The sequence below is a fragment of the Corvus hawaiiensis genome, chromosome 4 (assembly GCF_020740725.1).
Source record: "Corvus hawaiiensis isolate bCorHaw1 chromosome 4, bCorHaw1.pri.cur, whole genome shotgun sequence".
Taxonomy (NCBI): domain Eukaryota; kingdom Metazoa; phylum Chordata; class Aves; order Passeriformes; family Corvidae; genus Corvus; species Corvus hawaiiensis.
Window position 1 is genome coordinate 17,964,231 of NC_063216.1, and position 22,405 is coordinate 17,986,635.

Here is a 22,405-nt window from a genome sequence, read left to right on the forward strand (position 1 = left end):
CTAGAAAGAAATTCAGTAGGAATTGCCACCCCAAATCCTAAGAGACAACTGTAAGTGGAAAGTTATGTTCTGATGGGAAGAAGTACTTCAATAGTTTCTCTGAATCCAAGAACACAAATAAACTGTGGAGGAGCCTATTCTCACACTATTTATTCTCTCTGATGCTGTGAAATCTGCACAGACATTGATTGTTTGGAAAGTCCAGCAATCCTTCAGTAGGTCATTGAGCTTGAATTCTGCAAAGGAACATGAATACTGAAAGCATGTGTACATTTCTCCATCCACTTTAAAAATAAACCTTTAAAAGGGGGGATGCAGAATTGGCACAATTAACTTTTATTTACATTTATTGAGACATAAACTTTGTAACCAAATTGTTAGCTAAAAATAACTCAGAAATATGCTTTGTTGAGCTGTCTCTGCTACTCCTCTTTAACATCAAACTTGGATTATGATTTAAATTATAAATCTCATCACTTGGAAAAGTCCCTTTAAAATTTAGTAAACCTGATTACATAAAGAACTTGTGCAGCAGGACAAAGGCCAATTTGCCACTCTAAACCTGGCAGAATGACTGCTTGCATTATGCTGATCCCACTTGCTGCAGTTGTTACGTGATCAACAATTTATCAAACCATATTTGTCAAAAGCTTGAGTATCTTTGATGTATCCAGCAAGATTCTGTCAATGATCATAAGTTATATTCTTGTGATTTGAAAACTGATGTTACGGGATTTCTAATGCTTTCACTCAGGTATGAAACATATTTCTCATTAGCAGTAGAGAAGACTTTGAATCAAAATTCCAAGAGACTCAGGTATCGTTTGAATTCTAGATCTAGGCTTCCTGCCTGTATATATTTGATCCAAATCATAGAAGGAAACTCTGAAAAAGTATGAGTCAACCCTGAATGTTAGTAATCTATCAACAGAAAACTTCATACTGTGCTAATATTACTTAAATCAATGGAAGTTTCTTTTGTATTAATACAGAAGTAAAAACATTCTGATTTGACCTACTTGGGACAATTTTTCAAACAAAAATGTCATTAATTCACTAAACAACAACAATAAAATAAACCCAAACCAGTTAACATAGGGACCAAGCTCTGTTTCATCACTTCATCCCTCACACATGTTCAAAATAATCCTGTAGGTTGAGCAGAAACAGTGAACTGGGTTCTGTGGGTCACCACGTCTGTCATGCATCTCAAAGCCTTAAACAAGAGATGGATTGAGCCCCAATCCTCATGAAAGGATTCAACAAAAGTACATGGGAATAGGTTATACACAGGCTGCTGCTGATGTGTGAAGGTGTCTAAAACTCCTGGATAAATAAGTGTGAGAGTGGAAGGAAGCCAGCCACAAGTACCTAGGCAGGGATTCTTCCTTTTTTGGGAAGACTTTGAAATGGTTGCAGTCTCATGTCCTGCACGAGCCAGTTCTTCCATGCAGAACAAGAAGCAGGCCACAGAAAGGAGAAGGTTGTTAAGACAATGAAGGATGTTTCTGCTCTGTTGCCTCTCCCCAGAGGTCTTTGTTCAGAGAAGTTTTAAGTGCTGGGCAGGAGAAGGTAAAAGCAGGTCCACCAAGACTGTTTTGTCATTGAAACCCATATCTTAAGTACCTAACAAGTAAAGATTTCCTGGTCTTTAGTCTCAAATGTTGTATTCCAGAAACAGATCCATCAAGACTTTTGCTATTTCATGGTTACCACTAAAGGTTATATTTTTATCTATTGCTGTTTAACCTAGAGTGTTTCAGGATATTTTACAGGTGAAGGTTTAATCAGAGATCACTTACATGGCAGGAAAACACATATATTGCTGAAGCAGACTGTAATTTTCACGAAAGTAATTAAAAATGGCTGTGACATTTGCATAATGTCAGGCAAATAGCCTGGATAGCATATAGAGAACTGATTGTACTTATTTTAAGATCACCTGGATATGGAATCAACCAGAGGAGCCAGAGGTGTTTTAAAGAAGTCCCTATAAGTCTGCCCAGAAATAGGAGACAGTTTTATGTTGTCAGAATGTTAATGCTAGGCAGGCAAACCTCTGCTGATGGGGGAATGGATGGGGACAGTGAATGTCAGGCACCTGTGGCTGAAGGACCACGATAGCAGGGATGTCCAGGACGTGTATCAGTGCCAAGCACGAGGCTGTACTCCCAGGAGTAACCCTGGTGTATGGGAGGATTAACCACGAGCACTGAGATCACAGGAGGAGCTGTTTGGTTTGCAGGAACCACATGTTGTAGGGAATCATATCTTACGGAAGGACCTTTGAATGCTGCACAGGACCTTTAAAGTAACTGCAGTTCATGGGTTGTGACGCTTTTCAGGAGAACAAGGATGGAATCTGCCTCACTGCATCCCCTAACAATTAGTGCTTCTTGTTTCTTTGGAGATGGTTTGTATTTGAAGAATCTCTGGCATCATAAATGAGTATAGGTCTGTTTCAGTCAGTTGTGATGCCATGAAATACGTCTGCTCAGGAACTGGCCTTCCCTTTCATTTCCATTCATAACCCAGCTCAAAGGACAGAAAATGGCATTCTTTCCATCTACTTGGACTGGATTTAGGGCAAGCCTTTGAAAAGCTGCTGTGACCTACCAGAAAGGCTAAGAGTGACTGAATTTCAGTGTCTGTCCTTTGTGTATATCCTATAACTCTACCTTCAAAATGCTGGAAATGAACAAATTTTAATCATAAGATCCTATAGGATCTTGGAGGAGAGCAGCAGTAAAAATGTGAAGTGTACTGTTCTGTGGCTGTTTTTAGGAGAAATGCAACAGATTACTGGAAATAGGGTGTTTTAAAAAGGTTTCTAATATGCTCCCTTTTTTGATAAATCCTCAGAAGTTTTGATAGAATGGATATCTCTTGTGCCATGCACTAAACAAAGGCACAGTTTCTGCTTCCAGGGCTCTCAGTCTATAGTGATAGAGCAGGCAACAGTGATACCAAGGATCAAGAGGTAAAGGACAAATTGCACAACAAACATATGGCTCAATGGAGACATTACTGGAGTCTTGACAGGACAAAAGGGCAGGGTCTACCCAGTGTTGAGGACAGGTGAAAGCTGCTCTGATGCTGCAGACAGTGGAGAACCACGTGCGAGAGCTTTGTGGAGGCAGTGCTGTTCCCTCCCCATGAGTAACGTGAAGACGTAACCTGTTCACATAAAGCTGAGAGACACATTGGTTCTTTCCTTAAAGACTAATTTCTCTGACTCTGAAGATGTCTACCTCTGCCTTTTCTCTGCTTTTCCAGATGTTGTCACACCAAATGGCTTGAACATTAAGAAATTTTCAGCAATGCATGAGTTTCAGAATTTGCATTCCATGTACAAGGCTAGGATCCAAGAGTTCATTCGAGGTCATTTCTATGGGTATGCTTTTACTTTTCAAAAATTAGCAACGCTTGTCCAACACTATTTAAAGCAAGAACCAAAGCAGGAGGACTAACAAGTACTTCATAGAGGAGTGGAAATGTTGAAACCAGCTTATTCAAATATCTGTCTGGGATTTCTCAGTCAGAAGCTAAGGGAATTTTAGACACCAGATCTAACTCTGCTTAACAGATTATGATATCAGATAACAGATCTTGATCTGTTTGTTATTTACCCAAGATGCAGTTTGTCAGATTAAGATAGTCAATTTAAAGCATGGCAGAAAAGCCTCACTTTCATTTTCCTCTTGAGATAGTAAGTTCCTCCAGAGCAGAAAGCTGTTGTGTGTTTTGTTTGATTATATCTTGAGACATACTTTGTTCTTGTCTGTTTTCTTGCTTTCAGCCACCTCGACTTCAATCTTGACAAAACCTTGTTTTTCTTCATTGCTGGGAGATATGAGTTTTCCAACAAAGGAGCTGATATGTTTCTAGAAGCCTTATCAAGATTAAACTTTTTGCTGAGGGTAAGAAAGCTTACACAGCTGTTGAAAGCATAGAGCTTATGCTCAAATTTACCATACTGTGGAAGTCACCTGCAAAAATTCCCTTTCAATACTCTGGTTTATAGGAAAGTAATTATGGGATATTCACAGTTTTCATAGAGCTCTCTCCCTGAACCATCAGAATATATCATGATTTCAGACAATTTAAAAATAGTTCAAGAAGTTAATCCATGGTTACCTCCCTGGTTTTTAGAGAGAAGTAATGAAAATAGTATTCTAGAGTTTGCCCTGATGGCTTACATATAATAATGGAAATAAACGTAAGCCTTTAATGCTGCATTTTGAAAACATCCTTTTAAGCAAATTGCTTAATTCATTAGGACTTGGTCATGATCTTTTAAATCTCTGAGTACTTCTGCCCCATTGGATGGGAATCTTGTATTAAGATTCACAGTGACAGTGGCCTGGTGTAAAGCAGTGGGAAGCCATGCAGTTCTCCATGGTCCCGTTTCCTCAGCTACAAAATGAGTGCAATGTTTCTAAATGCCTTTATGCAGTACTTCAACGCAGATAAGAGCAAGGCCTTGTTATATCACAGAGCAGAGCCCTTACCACCTACAGTGAGGGCATTGAAAATGTCTCCAGACGTGTCCCAAAGACTGGTATATTGAAAATAAAACCCAGAAAAAACGCTAATTGGTTTTCAGTCATCTGGCAAGGGTCAATTAGCTGTCATCCCAGACTCTGTCTTTTGTACTCTTATCAGCTGAATGATATGGAAAATCTGGATAAAAATTTTGGTACTGCACTGCCAGCAGGGATAAAAGAATCACTAATGTTCAAAGCCCTGAGTACACTTGTTCTACCACCACCTTCTATTAATACACCATTAGAGCCTCTGGGTTTTCTGGAAATTCTTAATCCCTTCATTCACAGAACTGAAGTATTTCTTCCACAACAGAAGTCGGTTGTTTGGCAGTGCTGGGCAGTGTTAGTGGCGTTTACATGGCTGTTATCTGTGAATGCTGATAACATGGAAGGTCTTGTGTGATAAGAGGGAAAGAATTGGCTGAGCAATATTGCAGCAATCTCTTGTTGCAGTTAATGATTTAAATCATAGAATCACAAAACCCTTAAGGTCGGAAAAGACCCCCAAGGTCACTGAGTCCAACCTTTGTCCAAACACCACCTTGTGGATTAGACCATGGCACTAAGAGCCATGTCCAGCTGTTTATTGAACACTTCCAGGGACAGTGACTCCACCACCTCCGTGGGCAGCCCCTTCCACTCCCTGATCAACCTTTCTCTGAAGAAATTCTTGCTGATGACATCCATGGCAAGCAAAGCTGGTGGAAATTAAAGGCAACTGGAGCTAGTTTTCCCAAGCTCTGTAGAACAGTGTACTGTTGCTTCTCCCATAAGCTGAGCAGCCTGGATTTATTGCATTATTCTTCCAATGTGGATGCCAGCATCTGATTAGCTGTTCAAACACTTATTCTGTAATTATTTCAAGAAGTAACTCCATTGGGAATAGCAGACTACCTGTACTACTTAAAAATCTGGAAATGATGGTGCTTTCTAAACAAGTCCCAGTGGTGGGCCTGAACCTAAAAAATATACATTGTTGCATGGAATTATTTCATTTTATAGAGATTTTTTCCTTTGCTGCTTGAATTTTGGAAATAAAATAGGAATGTTGGGAGAAATTGTTAATGAGCACTGGGATCATGGCATGATGGACTTGGAACCTGCTTTGAAGAGAGGGAAGGGAAGAACATTAATTAATATTAACATGATAGATGACTCCCATAGGTTATTTTATAATGTACATTTCCCTCTATTTCAGTCTGAGAGAAGGCACACTAACAGCATGTTCATGTGTCTAAAATTTGAAATGGAGGCAATTCAAAGTGATTGAATTTTTACAGCTCTGAACAGAGTTCACCCTTAGCTGTTCTTTAAACAGTTGCTGACAGGAGTAAAACCTCATCTGTGCAGCAAGGAATGGACCTGGTATTTTGAACCTTGTTCGTGCACAGGAGAAACTAGCAAGTGAAACCATCTGGAAATAAAGGGTCAGAATTTACAGCAAGTGCTTTCTGCCTTTGAAGCAGCTGGATGGGAGAGAGGAGCAAGAAGTTACTTGTGGCTTTTTGTTGTCTGGCAGTTCTTTGCCAGGGGTTCAGGTAGAAAATGGTTACTCTTTTCCTGCCCATACACCTGCTGCTGTAGGGAATCCCTCATCTCATGCCTAGGCATACCTCAGCTAGTAAACCAATCACTCACTCCTGCCAGTGCAGTTTGTGTCGGGTGAGAAAGCGTGTAGGATTTGAATTTTTTTGCAGTTTAAGTGCACATCCAAAGCCATGTTCTCTAAACCATGAGAGCTCAGGAAGATCTGATTGCCCGAACTGAAACTGGGGGACATCTTTGTCTTGATCTCTGATTTGACAAAACTTCATTTGTAGCAAGAGCTACTAGATCAGAGCCTGCCTGGAAAACTAAAGTGTATTTGGTGTTTCCTGTGACTAATTCTTAAAGTTGGCTGTGATACACTGTGTGAGATTTTTTTTTTTTTTTTAATTCCTCTCCGTTTCTTGTCACGTAGGTTCACAAGACTGATGTTACAGTTGTTGTGTTCTTCATCATGCCAGCAAAGACCAACAATTTCAATGTGGAAACCCTGAAGGGACAAGCAGTCCGGAAGCAGCTCTGGTAATTGCCATTCCCACCCTGGTACAATCTGTTGTGGATACTTGCAAAAGTCTCAGCTGGGGAATAATGCTCCTTCTTTTTGCTCTGCGAAAACTGAGGATTGTGGGTAACTAGAATGCATTTCAGGGATGAAAGAGATGGGAAAGATAAATAAGGTCAAATATTTCTCCTTTTAGTTTTTTGGGGGTTTTTTTGTCCAAAGTTATTTTTAGTTAACTTGCCTTGCCATTCTATTAGCAAGCAGTACTTGTTTTGCAGTAACAAAGTCAAATGTTCTTGAAAATCCACTGTTCTGGATGTCTTCTGGCTGTTTCTGGATGTGCCATAGAGCTCCCACAAAATAAAGACAAACTGCTCATTTATCACAGTGAGCTACTCTGTGGGAAAAAGAAATTAATTGCACATCCTCTTTTATTTAGAAATATGGAAATTGCTCTCTGTGGTCCAGCAGAACAGCAGTTGATAACAATTGTCTGTAATTTTCTCTACGGACTGCAACAAGCAGTGGCCATAACCAAGCAGTGAAACTTACAGCTGTAAAGGGAAGATTGTCACAGCCCTTGCTACTTTGCAATGTTCCAAACAAAAAAGCAAAGCAGGAGCAGAATTAACCATCACTTTAACTCCTGTGTGATCCTGTATAGGAGAAGAAGTCTGTTGTGAGGGGGTTCTGAACTAAGTGACGCGGCAAAACTGAAACTTCAAATTCATGGAGAAAATCAGTGGTGGGTTATCAAGGAGGAATTTTGTTTTAAAAAGTGAAAAATGCCAGTCCACACAATATATTTACAGATTAATTCTCTAAGCAGGGAAATGGAAGTGTGCACTTTATCAGGTGGCTACAGTGGTTAAACTCTGTGCAGAAGTAAGGAAACTGGTGTTAAAACTGAGGGACAAAACCCCACAGGACCTAGCTGCTGCTTTTATGCCCATCTCTCACTGTGTTTAACCTCTCTGTGATGCCAGTTCTATATTTGTGAAAGGATAGAAGTCTAACCCATTTAGAGATCTGTAGATGAAAGGCACTGGTGTAAGAGAAAGATAAAATTTTTTGTGTCATCTCATTAATGCCTCCAGCAGACGATCTCTGACTCAGTTTTCTGGACATCAGTAATCAAGCTGAAGTAATTGACTAATGGATATTGAAGTCCTTGACTAATGGATATTAAACTTCTACAAAATCAGTGACAGAAATAATTTAACAAGGGTCACTAAAATCATGTAGCTTTTGCCAAGTCTGGAAAAGAAGGTAGATACGAGAAATCTTTCTGCTGTCTGAATTATCTCTGGATAATTTAGCACCTTCTTAGGATTTACGGGAAACATTCAGCCTGGCTGCTACTCTGGAAGCCGGTACCACAACAGCTTAATTTATTAATTTTTAATTAATTAACCACAAATAATTCCAGTCGAGACTGGAATTAATTGTCCATCTCTGGCTTCCTAAAAATAATGTGTCTGAGCTGCCTTCACTGCCAGTGGACAGTATGGTTCAGTCCAAATGATGTTTTATCCTGTCCCATTCTGGAAGTGTGATGAGTCACAGGAATAATTCTCTGAAATGCTTTTGGCCTCTGCTTTGTGTTTGATATAAGGGATGTCATCTTTGAATAGAATACTAGAGGTACAAATGAAATAAACAATATATGGATGTAAGGAAGGTTTAGATTACATGAAATATGCAAAGGCTTTTCCAGGTTATGTCTCTAGTGCATGATTATTTCTCTGGAACTGTACTAGTTTGAAAGCAAACCAGTGAGAGACTCGAGATCAGAACTACAATTTAATAGGAAAATTAAAAATAAGTGCAGTAGTACAAAAACACTGCCAGAGTCAGGATACGACCTGACAGCCCGCTGGGCAGAGTGGTGGCTGCAGTCTGATTAAGGGGTGGCTGCAGTCCTCTTGGGATGATAGATGTTGTTCTGCTGAAGTGGTGGTCCTGTAGAAGGGTCTGGCCTTCCTCTGAAGGTCCAGTGGTGGTTATGTAGCTCTTGTCCTCTGGGAATCCAGCAGGAAAGGGCTGCCTGTGGTGTTCCAAACCTCAGATTATATCCAGGTAGGGATGCTTGGTTCCTCCCCCTGGGTGGAGCCTCCCACAATGGGATGATGTAATTTATGAGTCACACAGTGAGGCTGGATGGCCCATTAGCAGAAAGATAGCCCCCCAGAGGGAGTTATCAGGGATGTGTCCTGGAAGAGATAAGGAACCCTGCCCCACCTGGTCCTAACAGATGGTGATAGAATACATGCTTCTGGTTACATCTCACATTGTCACCTAAGACAGGTGCTTAGTAATGCAGGCACAATAATAACAGTAAACTTAAAACTAAAAATGTGAAATCACGCAAAAAATGCTGCTTCCAGCTGCTCTTCTCTGTGAAAAGCAAAAGACTCTCTGCATCACTGCATGCAGCATTATCATGGTCATAATCTGAACTCCAGGATAAGCCCACCTGCTAGTAGCATTACATAATAATATCAGGTGATTTTCAGGATGCCACAGAAATTAAAGGCAAGAAGAGGTTGGCACTTATAAAGGAATGTAGCACTTACAAATTAATAGGTGATGGCTGACTCAGGATGTAAAATCCTTCTTTTCCTCAGCTTCTGAAAAAGCAGTCTATCCCATCTGGGTTAAATTACAGATATTGTGCATGGCAGTCTATGAAAATACAGTCATGTGGGAACTATCCTTCTGGGGTTTGGGTCAGTGTGGTTTGACATTTAGATGGTTTACAACTCACCCAAAATTCATTCATCCACTTTTGTGTCTGTGTGAGTTGGGAGGGAGTACCTAAAACCAGGTGTGTGGATTCCCAGCTTGGTAAAGTTTAGGATTTCACTTCAGAAGTTTTGCCTTAGCCCAAAGTATAATTGGAAATCAGAAAGGCAGGAAAAGTTCCATGAAGTGAAGCTTCACTCACAGTGGATTTACTCAACTTTGGAGTGCATTTGCTGTTTTGACAACAGAACTTTCAGCCAGGGGCAGAATAATAAAAATGACTCCTTGCATGTAGGTAGAACAGTGGTTCACTGGAGTTCTTCCTTAGCTGAAGTATAACATTTGTCTGACACATGCCTCATTGATAGCTTAAAACTTGGTCTGAAGTTTTTTGTTTTGCAAACAAATTAAAATTTTAGTCTAACAATTGTTTCCAAAAGTTTTTGGGTTGGGAAATAGGGCAGAAAGTGAAGGGGGAAGCTTGCCTTGACAATCCTTATTTGTTTAATTCTTATACCGTGCATCTCTCTTTTAGGTCAAGTGAAGCTGGAGGTCTCTCTGTCCATTATTAATGATCATGTTTTAGTACCTAGGGTCATACATATGCTCACTTTTTCACAGCTGATATGTGGCCTACTGGTCAGAGCAGAGGGTTAGAAGGAATCCCTAGTGAAGCTTGCCCCTGACTTTCCCAGTGCACTCATCTGTAGATGCAGGTCAAATCCTCAGCTCCTCTGGAATCCATCAGCACAGCTCCTGGCTGATGTGATGCTGACCTCTGTCTGCCTCTGCATCCTTGGTTCCACCAATATATCAGTTTAATTTCCAACAGCAGGAATCTCTTCTATACTGTCTTTGTCCTGTATTCTCCTGTTTTATACGTATATTTATTTATCTTCCTAGGGACACTGCACAATCTGTGAAAGAAAAGTTTGGAAGGAAACTCTACAATGCCCTGCTGAAGTGAGTGAAGAGGTTGCTTTGCTCTGCCTTGCAGAGCCACATGTTCAGGTGGCTTTACCTGTGCTGTTTCTGTGCTTCTGCTCTTTGTGTAAGGAATTTTGACATCCACAGAAGGGCATGGGAGGAAGATATGGGACTATAAACAAGATACTTGTTTAATGGGCAAATCACAGAGAAAAAAATTAAAGGTACTAGCAGCCTGTAGTGGAAAGAGTCATAAGAGACACAAGGGATGTCTAAGTAACACAAAGGCTTAGCCACTGTCAAGAATGAGCTACTTCAGCTTAAAAAAGCACCAGAAACCAAGTAATATGTGTTAATGATTCAGTCATATCATTTCAAAAGACAGTTGGAAGTGCATGACCCAAAGCACAGTAAAAACAAGCTGTGTCCAAAAACCAGAAGAAACCAATTCTTTAGCTTTTTTTTTGGAAGCTAATTGGCAGGTCAGCAAGTATATGGGAGAGCACAATATAGGGAATGTAGAAGGGCCATGAAAACAAAGGGAAGGTTCATGCTGATATCAGCAAACTTCACACCTTGTTGGCTATTTCTTCATTTTCTTTACGAAAAGGATAATGAGTCATTTGGTAAAATAGATTGTGTTTCCTTTGCAGAGGAGAAATCCCAGACTTGAACAAGATTCTTGACCGAGATGACATAACCATTATGAAAAGAGCCATCTTTTCAACTCAGGTCAGAAAATGTGTTATTTATATGAACATCTAATCTAAATAATAAAAGTGATGACCTAAAAGGATTGTGTATGACATACAGCGATATGTGTGCTTTGGGAAGAAGTTTTCAGTAAGTATACTTCTCATCAATAACATTTAAAATCAGCTCTGATTGTTTTTAATGAGTATGACCCAAAATAATGTTTTAGGGAGTCCATGGATATTCCTTCAGTTACATGCATTCCTAATTCTTTTGTTCTGCACTAAGTGTGAACTTGGAGTTGTTCCTGAAGCCTGGATTCTTCCAATTTTATTAAATATGTAAAATCAAATTCTAAGAAGATACAACATTGACTAAAAGTCTTCAAAATTAAATGGTGGGCCCTTCTAAAAGTTAGTACAAATTCATTTATTTTGAGGTAAACTAAACCTATTCACATCAATGACAAAATCTGCCACTGTCTTCCAATAGCCTTAGGAAATGGCAACAGGACTGTTTGCCAAGAGTTTGCCTGACTTATGGATTGCCTTTTCTATGTTCAGAGACACTCTCTGCCTCCAGTGACCACCCACAACATGATTGATGACAGCAATGACCCAATCCTCAACACCATCCGGCGCATTGGCCTGTTCAACAACCGCACAGACCGCGTGAAGGTGCGTTGTAGCCTTCTCATTTCAGATACAAAGTGGGATTTCTTTAAACATTCTCAGTCTGGATCATTAGTGTGGGGCATGAAATAAATCCCTGATAGGTGGTATACTCCTAGAGTACTACTTCTCTCTTCCTCCTTCCCTTTCCAGGAATAACAACTTGTCACTGCACAAAGATCCTCAGGTGCTGTTTAGCCAAGTTAATTTCAAGCAAGAAATCTGATGTTAGGGAATTGTTTTCATTTCTGCCTCCTGCACTGAATGAGGAGCTGCTACTCCTGAAATCAAAAAAGTGCCATGGGTCATTTGCACCCAGATGTAAAATTCTGTCATAGATTCACTTGCTTAAAACTGGAGGGCCAAGGTTTGAGCACAGATATTTCTGGAGTAATGATTCATCTGTTAAGAGCAGCACCCTGATAGTCAGCACTTGCTGTAGAAGGTAACCAGAGCTCTTTCTGAGCAGAAAGAATTCCTGTTCATGTCATGCTCCTGTTTGCATCACCTGTTGAAACTAAATTTATGCAAATAAATCCTTTCTTTATTTCCATGTTTACCTTGTCAAACCACAGACATTATCAGCTCCTGCTTTCACAGGTCTGCCAAAGTTGGGGTTTTTTCTGGCAATCTCTGACATTCTAACTATGACTATCTCAACATCTATCTAGTCAAAGTAGAACATAAAGTTGCAGATTCTTCCTCTTCCAACCCTTTTCTTTAAAGACAGATCCAAGGTATCTCTAGCAATGGCATGTCACTTATCCTCGGTTTCTTTATACCTCAGCAAATCTTTTCTTACACTTCTTAGTTACTTCTTCCTGGCTTAACATATGAACATTAACTCCAATGAATTCTGGGATCATAACATGGTAATAATACAATAGGTGTGACAAAAGTAGGGGGGAAGGATGCACTGTGTACAAAAGTAGTAAAAAATGCCTCAGAATTAACTGCTTGAAGGTATTAGAGAGCAGATAGGGTATAACACAGCAAAAATCTCCTGCTTCTCAGCAGATGTCAAGTTTATAAAGAACTATTATTGCCACTGAAAAATTGCCTCCTACATGAACAGGCTTAATACTTAATGGGCTGAATATCATTAAAGAAAATCAGTAAACTTCAAATTGAAAGTAATTTTGACAGAGGTATGACATATCCAGGCAGACACAGCTGGCTTGTGAAAAATACCCTCAGCAATGCCAGTGGAATCACTGGGATCAACTAAGCTTGCAAAATGAGTTTACATTTACTGGTTGAGTACATTCACTTATTTACTCAAGTGAGTAGCATGACAATCTTATTAAGAAGGGATAAAAGCATATCCTGGGCACGGAATAATGGCTGTGGTATGTTCATGCAGGGAAATAAACCCAGAGCAGTTTAAACCATTCCCTCACATTTCTTCCTCCTGAAGCTGACTGGGCACCATGTACAAGGCACTTCTCAACTAAGCAGTGGATATGAGGCAGTGACCCCAAGCCCTGCAGAGTTGTGCAGATAAATTAACTTCAGTCCTGAGAGCTGTCTTTCAGCAAGATTAGTTGGCCTAGGCACAGATTTGTGGTGACAGGGCTGTAATGTGTCTGGTTTCAATATTCGCTCTGTTCTTGGGAGGTCTGTTGAGTACGGTGAACATTCCTTTATTATTTCAGGGAATGCTGTGAAGCTCAGAAGTGCTGTGTCTGCCTGAGGCCTCCTCCTACTGAGACATCCCAATAAAATCATAGAATGGCTTGAGTTGGAAGGGACCTTAGAGATCATCTCATTCCATGGGCAGGGACACCTTCCACTATCCCAGCTTGCTCAGAGCCCCATCCAGCCTGGCCTTGGACACTGCCAGGGATGGGGCAGCCACAGCTTCTCTGGGCAACCTGTGCCAGGGCCTCCCCACCCTCACAGGGAACCATTTCTTCCTCATATCCCATCTAAATCCACTCTCTGTCAGTGTGAAGCCGTTCCCCCTTGTCCTGTCACTCCAGTCCCTGTAAATCCTCTGTACCTTTGTACACCAGACCAAATCTTGCTAAATTCCACAGCCTTAGACCTAATTCTCAGTGCACATGGGCCTCCTTGATGAAGAAGGGCAAAGCTGAATACCTGTCCAGAAACAAAACGGGTTCATTATCAGTTCTATTTCCAGGAAAACAATTCACAGAGGCAGGATGCACTTCCGTGTGGGAAGTGGGTTGGATAACAGATGGATGGTCAAAGGAGGTGTTGTCCAGATACTTAGAAAAAGACCAGGGTGAATAAGTTGCCTAAGCTTATTCATAATTAAAATGTATCAATGATGGTTTTCTTTCACCTCTAACATAAGTTTTGAATATCCAGGTGATCTTACATCCAGAGTTTCTTTCTTCAACAAGCCCCTTGCTGCCCTTGGACTATGAGGAGTTTGTTAGAGGCTGCCACCTTGGTGTATTCCCATCTTACTATGAGCCCTGGGGCTACACTCCAGGTAGGAATTCTGTACCCTTAACTAGTGTGGAAAGATGAACACCCATTCTGTTGATGCATCCAGTTCCTTCTGGAGTGCTAAAAAAACTCTTTAGGCCCTGTTTACCATGCAAAGGTCTTACTGCTGGCAAAATTGTCCCTGCACTGGACTCTTTCCCATACTAATGTGTAATCTTTTGATTTTCTATGGCTTTAGAACAAAAACTAATTTTTAAAACTTAATTCTTGACTTGGTTCAAGGATTTTAGAAGAAGGTGTGCAGGAATGTGCATATTAAAAAAAGCAGGGCAAGAAATCTGATGCTACCAGCTGACATAGTTCAGTGGATTTAATTCAAGATAACAAGTTTGAGAGAATTATGTACTACCATAGCTAAGTTATTTAGCAGAAATACATGTGTTGGTAGTGAATCCCATTGAATTAACTGGAAATTTCTAAATATGCAGAGAGCATATAGATTCTGCCTTCAAATATTCTGTCGCTACCCATTTCAGTCTCCCAGAAACAAAGTGTGCTTTTTAAAGGTAGATTTATAATTAGTTTGTAGACACCAGTTTTATTGTCCCATGAATGAAGGCTATGTAGATGGCTTTGCACATTTCTAAGACTAGAGTCTGCATGCTGGTTTAGGTTAGGCTTAGGCTCCTTGGCAAAACCTCTTTAAGGAGGATAAGCAGTTATCCTTACTCATGACTGTGACAGAAAAAAACTACAAAAAATGCATACATTTTCTGATTTTATAAAATTAGCTCCATATCCACTGTGAATGCAGTCCTGAATTAATGATGGGGTTTGTTGTTTTGGGGTGGGCTTTTTTCTTTTTTTCTTGCTATAGAGACCTGTTTGCAAACCATGAATATCAAAATCCAAAGTTTGATACGCTCCTGCTCCTAAGAGATTCAGCTTTGCAAAGAGTTGTGAACAACTAATTAACATAGGTGTACATCAGGCTCCAATTTAAAATCCAAATAGCCCTGACCATATATTGGGGTCTTCTGTTTCAAAACTGCAGTCCCAGAAACTTTTCAGTTTGTCTGCGTTGAAACTCAAAGATATGTTTGCAAACACAGTGTGAATTTCGTGTTTAAAATTTCTTTTTATGTTTTTTTTTCTCTCAGAATCCACAACAAAACATTATCATAGTTTTCACTGATATTTTTAGTGCAGCTCTAGTGTTATGGGACCTTCTGATTGCCTGTTTCTTTTTCTTTTTCTTTCTCAAGTGAAACCATTGCAGGTATATTGCCCTGAAATCCTTTTTGCCTGTTTCTTTCTGCAGCTGAGTGTACTGTGATGGGCATTCCCAGTGTAACCACAAACCTCTCTGGATTTGGCTGTTTCATGCAGGAACATGTTGCTGACCCAGCAGCCTATGGTAAAAACTTTAACAGCATATCCAAATATCATCTCTGAGTTAGGAAAGCAAAAAGCACAGCAACCATGCTGTTACTCCTCAATTTGGTGTTTCTCTAGGACAAGGGAATTCATTGGGGGAATATATTCAGGGCTCTGAATATCTTGTTAAGTTGGACAAGTAATTTCAGCTGTCATATTTATCCAAACCCTTTCCAGGTTATTTATCTTTTGCCTCCCTTTAATTTTTTGTCTGCTGTATCCTTCCAAAACCCATCAGTGCTCATACCCATCTAGAGTCTTCCAGCACATCCCTTTAGTGCCTCTGCACTATAACACTCTGAGCCTTCCAAGGAAGCAGGGAAAGTCTGCTTCTCTTGGGCTAGTCTGGGACTTTGAGACCAGTGAAACATGTCCCTCACCAAACAAACAGTAAATTATCATGTACACTAAAAAAAAAAGAGAGCTGTGGAAATACAAGGAATCTACTTCAAATAATGATCTGCTTGGGAAGATTTACAAATGGTTCATGACTGGAGTGTGGTGAGGAGGAAGGAAGCCAATGCCTGGTATGTCAGGACAATTCTGCCTCTTGAGTCATCCTCTGCCTCAGCAGATGCTTCATTTTGGCCTGATTGTCCTTGTTTTCCAACTGGTGCTGTTGTCACTAAAGCCACAGCCTCCCCGAGGGACAGAGCAAGACACGGCCCTCCCTGTCCTTTCCTCCTTACTTAGCCAGGGCTAACTGGATGCCCCATCCCTGGAAGTGTCCAAGGCCAGGCTAGACAGGGCTCTGAGCAACCTGGGACAGGTGTCCCTGCTCATGGCAGAGGCTTGGAACTGGATGATCTTAAAGGTCCCTTCCAACCCGAACCATTCTATAATTCTGTGATTCCATGAGTATTGAATATATTCCCAAAATAGGGCCTCTTTCCAAGCATCTTGGCTTGTTTTCACAGTCAGGCAGTGACAACCCCACATTGGTGCCAGCTTTGCCTGACCTAGGGGCAAGGGGCAGAGCCAGGTACAATATATAGATACACCTGCCTGGGTGGACATATCTTTGAGACCCTCAGAGACACAGAGCACAGGTCACTTGCTCTTCTCTGCCAAAACATAGATGTGAGTTGACATAAATTACTGTGCTGGCACCAGGCACTTCATTAAGGTAGTTTTACATCTGTCATGTCCATTAAGAGAGCTGCAAGGTCTGGTACCCTCTTTTTCCCAGCACCCTGGTGTAAGGAAGGTGGCAAAAATAAAGGATTAATCTCAACAAACTACGTAGAGTCAAAGGTTACCTCTGCCCTCTCTCTCCCAGAATTGTCTGTCAAGTGATGCATGTGAGTTAGCTGTCTCTATGGAAACATTTGTGTTTCTACAGAAAACAGAGCCTCTCTCCTACAGCCTGATTCTGGCCATCCACACTTGTGAAGCTAGGAAAGCACTAGGTTATGATTTCTTTAAGAGGTCAGTATTTTAAAAATTTTGGGAGATAAAAATGATACGTCTTCATCCAGAAACCCTTTTGGACATACTTACACAGCAACAACAAAGCCTCTGAGTTTTGAAGAATTTGCTGAATTTCAGCCTAAAAAGTAAAGAAAATTAAAGTTAAAAAAAAATGCGTATTGCTCTGCATCTCTCCATTCCATCAGAATGGTAACGAATGTTCCAGTTGTAGCTGCCTTTTAACATTAAAAAGGATATACTGCATGTAGTATTTGTAAGGCTACGTGACAGAAGGTGGATTGGAAGTGCAAGAGGTCAGATCCCATCTGCAGTCCCCCTCACCTCACCCTTTCTTGTGTCCCTCAGGGATCTACATCGTGGACAGGAGGTTCCGCTCGCCAGACGAGTCGTGCAACCAGCTGACCCAGTTCCTGTACAGCTTCTGCCAGCAGAACCGGCGCCAGAGGATCATCCAGAGGAACCGCACCGAGCGGCTCTCGGACCTCCTGGACTGGAGATACCTGGGCAGGGTGTGTGGGATAGAAGCATTACAAATTCCAGGCTCATGGGCCTAGGCAGCAGCCTTCAGCACAGTGCTGCAATGCAAGGACACGGCCCTGTGCTGAAATTCCCCTCTCAGAGGAGCTAAAGGCAGAGCTTTTACGTTTCAGTGTAATCCTTCCACGCTCTAGTGGCAAGGAGAGACTGAATAGGTTAGAGCAGAATCCAGTCACACCGAGCTCTTTCTGATGCTAAACACAATGTGAAAATCTGGTGTTGCTGGCAGCACCTACACTAAGGAGGATGTGCTCCGAAGTTATCTGGACACTTTCAAAAATCCTGCCTGTCCTTCATGAAATGTCGCTGGGCCCTGTGGCTCCTCAACATTCCTAAACTGCCTCTGTGCCTTAAATGCAAATAGTGCTTTTAATTTGACACAGAAAGCATGGCAGCACCACCTACTAAGAAGACTGTAGCAAAGCAGTGTTCTCAAGTCCACAGGGTTAAAGATGTGGATGCACATATATGAGCTTTGTAACTATTTTGGACCTTGTCCTGCTCTGATACCTGTGTGAGAACCTTAGTATTTATGTGGTTCCCAACACAGTATAAGACCTGGATGTAACAAACTATTTTTTCTGTGCATGTGCTGAAAACTCAGGGATATAGTGGATGTATCAATATTTTTGTCAAATTCTTAAATACCAAGCATCAGTAAACTCATAAATGTTACTTCTCTGTCACTGTTACACATGCTTCTGTGCAGTCCAAAGTGACTTTGGATAAGTCTAAAGCTTATGTGTAATACATATGCACACTTGGAAATTGTAAATGTAAATTTTCCTGCTTAAAAAAACCCCAGGTCTTTCCTGAGGGATAAAGCATACTTGTCACTCAGTAGGAATTACACTGACCAAGACAAGTCCTAGTTTCCATCTTAATACGTCTTACGGGCACCTTATTCAGCTTCTGTTCCAGACTTCTTTGATGTGAATCTGTCATGAATGGCTCATCACTTCACAGCCCTGTGTTCATTACAAGCAGCGATATCAGCTGGATTCTGCTTATCTGAAAACATGTGTAGACTTTTTTCAGCACCATCTTTTAGAAGATACTCATTTTATGTTTCTTCTCCCCCTTTGCTTTAATCTGCCCAAGATTTCTATGATTTGTAATGGCTTCTCTGTTTTGTTGCAGTATTACATGCATGCCAGACACTTGGCCCTCAGCAGAGCATTCCCAGATAAATTTGAGATGGAACCAAGTGCTCCACCAAAGGTAAAGTCTGCTTTTGGAGATGAGTTCATCTTCATTTTAACTGCTTTACAAAGAGAGAGAAAGAAAGAGTGTGAGGGAGAAGAGAGTTAGCAAGTTTGGGTTTAACTAAAGGGAGTAGGAACTCCCAGTTAAAAGCTTAACAAGTTATAGACCCAGTCTCCAGTCAGAAGTGTGCTGGTTTGGGCTGGGACAGAGTCAATTTTCCTCACAGTAGCTGGGCTGTGTTTTGGATTTGTGCTGAAAGCAGTGCTGATAACACAAGGATGGTTTAGTTCTTGCTGAGGAGGGCTTGCAAAGAGCCAAAGCCTTTTCTGCTCCTCTCCCACCCCACCAGTGAGGGGCTGGGGGTGCACAGGGAGTTGGGAGGGGACACGGCTGGGACTGGTGACCCCAACTGACCAAAGGGACATTCCAGACTTTATGGAATGTTCAGTATACAAAGCTGGGGGGAAAAGGAGAAAAGGGGGATGTTTGTAATGCTGGTGTTTGTCTTTTCAAGTCACTGTTACCTGTGATGGGGCCCTGCACTCCTGGGGTTGGCTGAACCCCTGCCTGCCCATGGAAAGTGGGGAATGAATTCCTTGCTTTGCTTTGCTTGTGTGCACAGCTTTTGCTCTCCTTACTAAACTGTCTTAATGTAACCCATGAGCTTTCTCACTTTCCCCCCTTTGATTCTCTCCTCAACTGCTCCAGGAGGGAGCAAGCTGAGGCCGTGTGGGACTGAGTTGCTGGCTGGAGTTAAACCACAACCTACTGGGGTCAGATTCAAACACAAAGGATACCAGGTGTGACAGAGGAGCAGCTCTTCATATGATTTAGACTGAGCTGGATGGGACTATGCCAGTTTGGACCAGCTGAGGAACTAGCCCTTGAATTCCTCTGGGAAGAGTGGCAGCTTCTAATTTTTGCTTCTGCTAAATGCCATGGAGATGGCATCAACCAGATGCCCTGCATCAACCAGATAGAGGGGCAGCTGGGAAAGGATGTTCTAGGGAAAGCAAGGCAAGGTACTGCCTTCATCTAGACATGGTACATTGGCTGCAGCTGCAAGGGGTCGCTTTAAAGGTACACCTTCAAACAGTTCTTGCCTAGTCCAAATTAGCACCAATTTGAGAAGAGAGGCTGCTCAGACCCACTGTCAGAACAAAGTGACTTGAAACCAAATCTCCAAAGAGCAACTAATTTTTTTTAATAAGAAGGAGACAGGAGGTTCAGACGAAAACCCCTTGCTGGGTTTTGCAGATGCTGACATTATAACTAGACAATTGTTTTGAATGTTCAGATTGAAGCCTGAATTTCAGTAGGCATATTCTGACTACAAAGTACAGAAGGATTTTGTGTTGTGCTGATTGTTTTAAGGCTCAGTAAAGATAGTCATGCTTTGCAAAAAAGCGATGCTGGGAAGGGCAGGATGGTGTTTATGGCACAGGGTAAAGTTCTCTGTCATACAAGTGTGTACTTACTGGCAGAGGAGGACTGAGGGGACCTGGGTTGAAGGAAGCTTAATTTTAGAGTGCAGGGCAGGTCTAGCTTACATCCCACCACTGACTTCCTGTGAAGTGATGATAGCCTTGAATTGCTGTATAAAACCAACCAAGGAACTCAATTAATTCATTCAACTTGCTTCTCTCTCTGCCAGACGGAAGGTTTCAGGTTCCCCAGGCCTTCATCAGTGCCACCATCGCCTTCTGCCTCCCAGCATTCCAGCCCTCACCACAGTGAAGCTGAGGATGAAGATGAAGATGAGAGATACGATGAGGATGAGGAAGCTGAAAGGGATAGGCAGAACATCAAGTCCCCCTTTACCCTTGGAGCCTTGCCACAAGGGAAAAAGAAGCAGCACGGAGAATACAGGAACTGAACTCGTTGCTCTCACCCTGCCGTGGTCTCCCCCTCCACTCAACAGTTTCTCCTGTAGGCTTGGCAAGCTTTGTGTTAAGGACAGTGTGGTATAATTAGAGGAACCTCAAATGTTACTTGAGCTGCACTGCTGGAAAGCCTAATATTATTTCACCTTGAAAGTAGTTAAAATGACAATTTTTCTGTGTCCCTTTGAGGTAGAAGAGATTTTTCAAGCTCAATAAAACTAGAGAATGAGACAATCCCCTCAGGAGCTTATACAAACTGCACATCATACCTTTGTCTATGGAATCATCTGTATTAATCATAGTTTACATGAATAGCTACATTTTGGGTATCCCAAAGGAATTCCCGCTCCATTTATGTTTCCCCTTTTCCCCTCCTAAATTAACATGAACTTTAAACCAGAGCTCAAAAAATTAGAGAAAAAAAGTGTTACTCTGGAGAAATGTTGGAAGAGTTTAAAAAGATGCACTGAAAAGAAAATGGTCTTTCTTTTTCCTGGTGCTGTTTATTGTAAGCTTACATAATTTAAAACATTTTTTTACAGCACACAGAAGTGTCTTGATCCAGTGGTAAAACATGCTTCCTGTGGAACAATATAAAGTCTTATGGAGTGGCCATTTGAATTTGAGAGACAAATGAAGTCATCTTTCTGAGGTCATTTAGACCCACAATAAACAGCAGACCGTTTATTTTCTGATTCCTCTGGTATGTCTCTTTTATTTTCATCTTGTTGTAGATTCTAAGTCTGTTAACAAACTGGTTTGGGAGGAAATTAATGTAACTTGGCTAAAGTGAATGACAAAATTTCCTTGAGTAGCACCTTCCCCTGCAGACAAAATGCCACAGAGCAATGTGATAACATTCAAAGATCAGTAATTTCTATCAGTCCATGCTCTATTTCACTTCTTCTAGAAGAGATGTAATCCTAATAAATAAAGCTAAAAAAATTCCAGACACGCTTTTGAAAAGCACCTGAGACATCAAAGTTCTTGGGGAATAACTGATCCTCACAACAAGAACTAAACATTTCATTTGCCTTACAGAAAGCTTTTAGAAGTATTTCAGCTCCTAGAGATGCAGAGTGCCTGAACAGGGTCTTCAGAAGCACATCTTGACATGAAGACGTTAGGAAGGAGATCAATCTTTTGTTTTGCAAGTTTGTGCATCAAAAATTTCTCATGCTGTTCAAGAAAAGACATTTCCAGGAATTTATTCAGCCTGTCCTTCAGCAGGTAGGACAATGTGAGCTTTGGAGGTATTTACCTTTCCTGTCAATCCCAGGGGAAGCCTAGATGTCCAACTTTGGTTAGGCTCCTACCTTTCAAGCACTTAACCAATGCTTGATGACATGGTTCTTAGTAAAGGACATTTGGAATAAAAGTGACAATGTGCCTATTTGTATATTTGGCCACTTAAAATCAGTTTTAAAATTGGACTTTCATTCTTGAGCTGATTTGGATACCTGAAAGAACAACTATTCTCAGAAATCAGGTCCAGGCTTTTATGGTAAAATCTTACTTGGAATTAAAAGGAGTCACTATTTCTTTAGCCATTTAAGAGGTAATTAAAACAATGAGTAATTTTTCATATAAAAGTGATGAAGGCAAAGATACTGCAAATATTTTCCTTCACACAGTTTACTAAGGGGAGAACAATTGCATTTTGTGTTTCTTCCACAAAGTGCTCTCAATCAGAGTTCCCTTGCAGAGTCAAAGGATGTAATGGCTGAGAGTCCTGAAGAAAGAACATTTAAAGGGCATATTGATTGAAAGTTAATGTTTTCATAAAGAAATAAATCGATAAATCCATCTTTATGGCTTGTATTTCAAAGCTCTGTTGTAGAGCAGGAAAGCTGTGTGTGTTTC

General features: G+C 41.0%; 1 protein-coding gene across 1 annotated transcript in view; it reads left to right on the plus strand.

Annotated features, from left to right (window-relative positions):
• GYS2 (glycogen synthase 2) overlaps positions 1–21,237 on the plus strand; it is a 43,714-nt gene extending 22,477 nt beyond the window's left edge. Inside the window, exons 6-16 of the mRNA XM_048302224.1 lie at positions 3,277–3,394; positions 3,800–3,920; positions 6,508–6,614; positions 10,243–10,302; positions 10,920–10,998; positions 11,523–11,636; positions 13,965–14,091; positions 15,370–15,465; positions 17,262–17,425; positions 18,594–18,674; positions 20,314–21,237. Coding sequence (XP_048158181.1) covers positions 3,277–3,394; positions 3,800–3,920; positions 6,508–6,614; positions 10,243–10,302; positions 10,920–10,998; positions 11,523–11,636; positions 13,965–14,091; positions 15,370–15,465; positions 17,262–17,425; positions 18,594–18,674; positions 20,314–20,535 — 1,289 coding nt within the window. The 3' untranslated portion in view covers positions 20,536–21,237. The remainder of the gene's footprint in view (positions 1–3,276; positions 3,395–3,799; positions 3,921–6,507; positions 6,615–10,242; positions 10,303–10,919; positions 10,999–11,522; positions 11,637–13,964; positions 14,092–15,369; positions 15,466–17,261; positions 17,426–18,593; positions 18,675–20,313) is intronic.
• Positions 21,238–22,405: the final 1,168 nt, after the last annotated feature.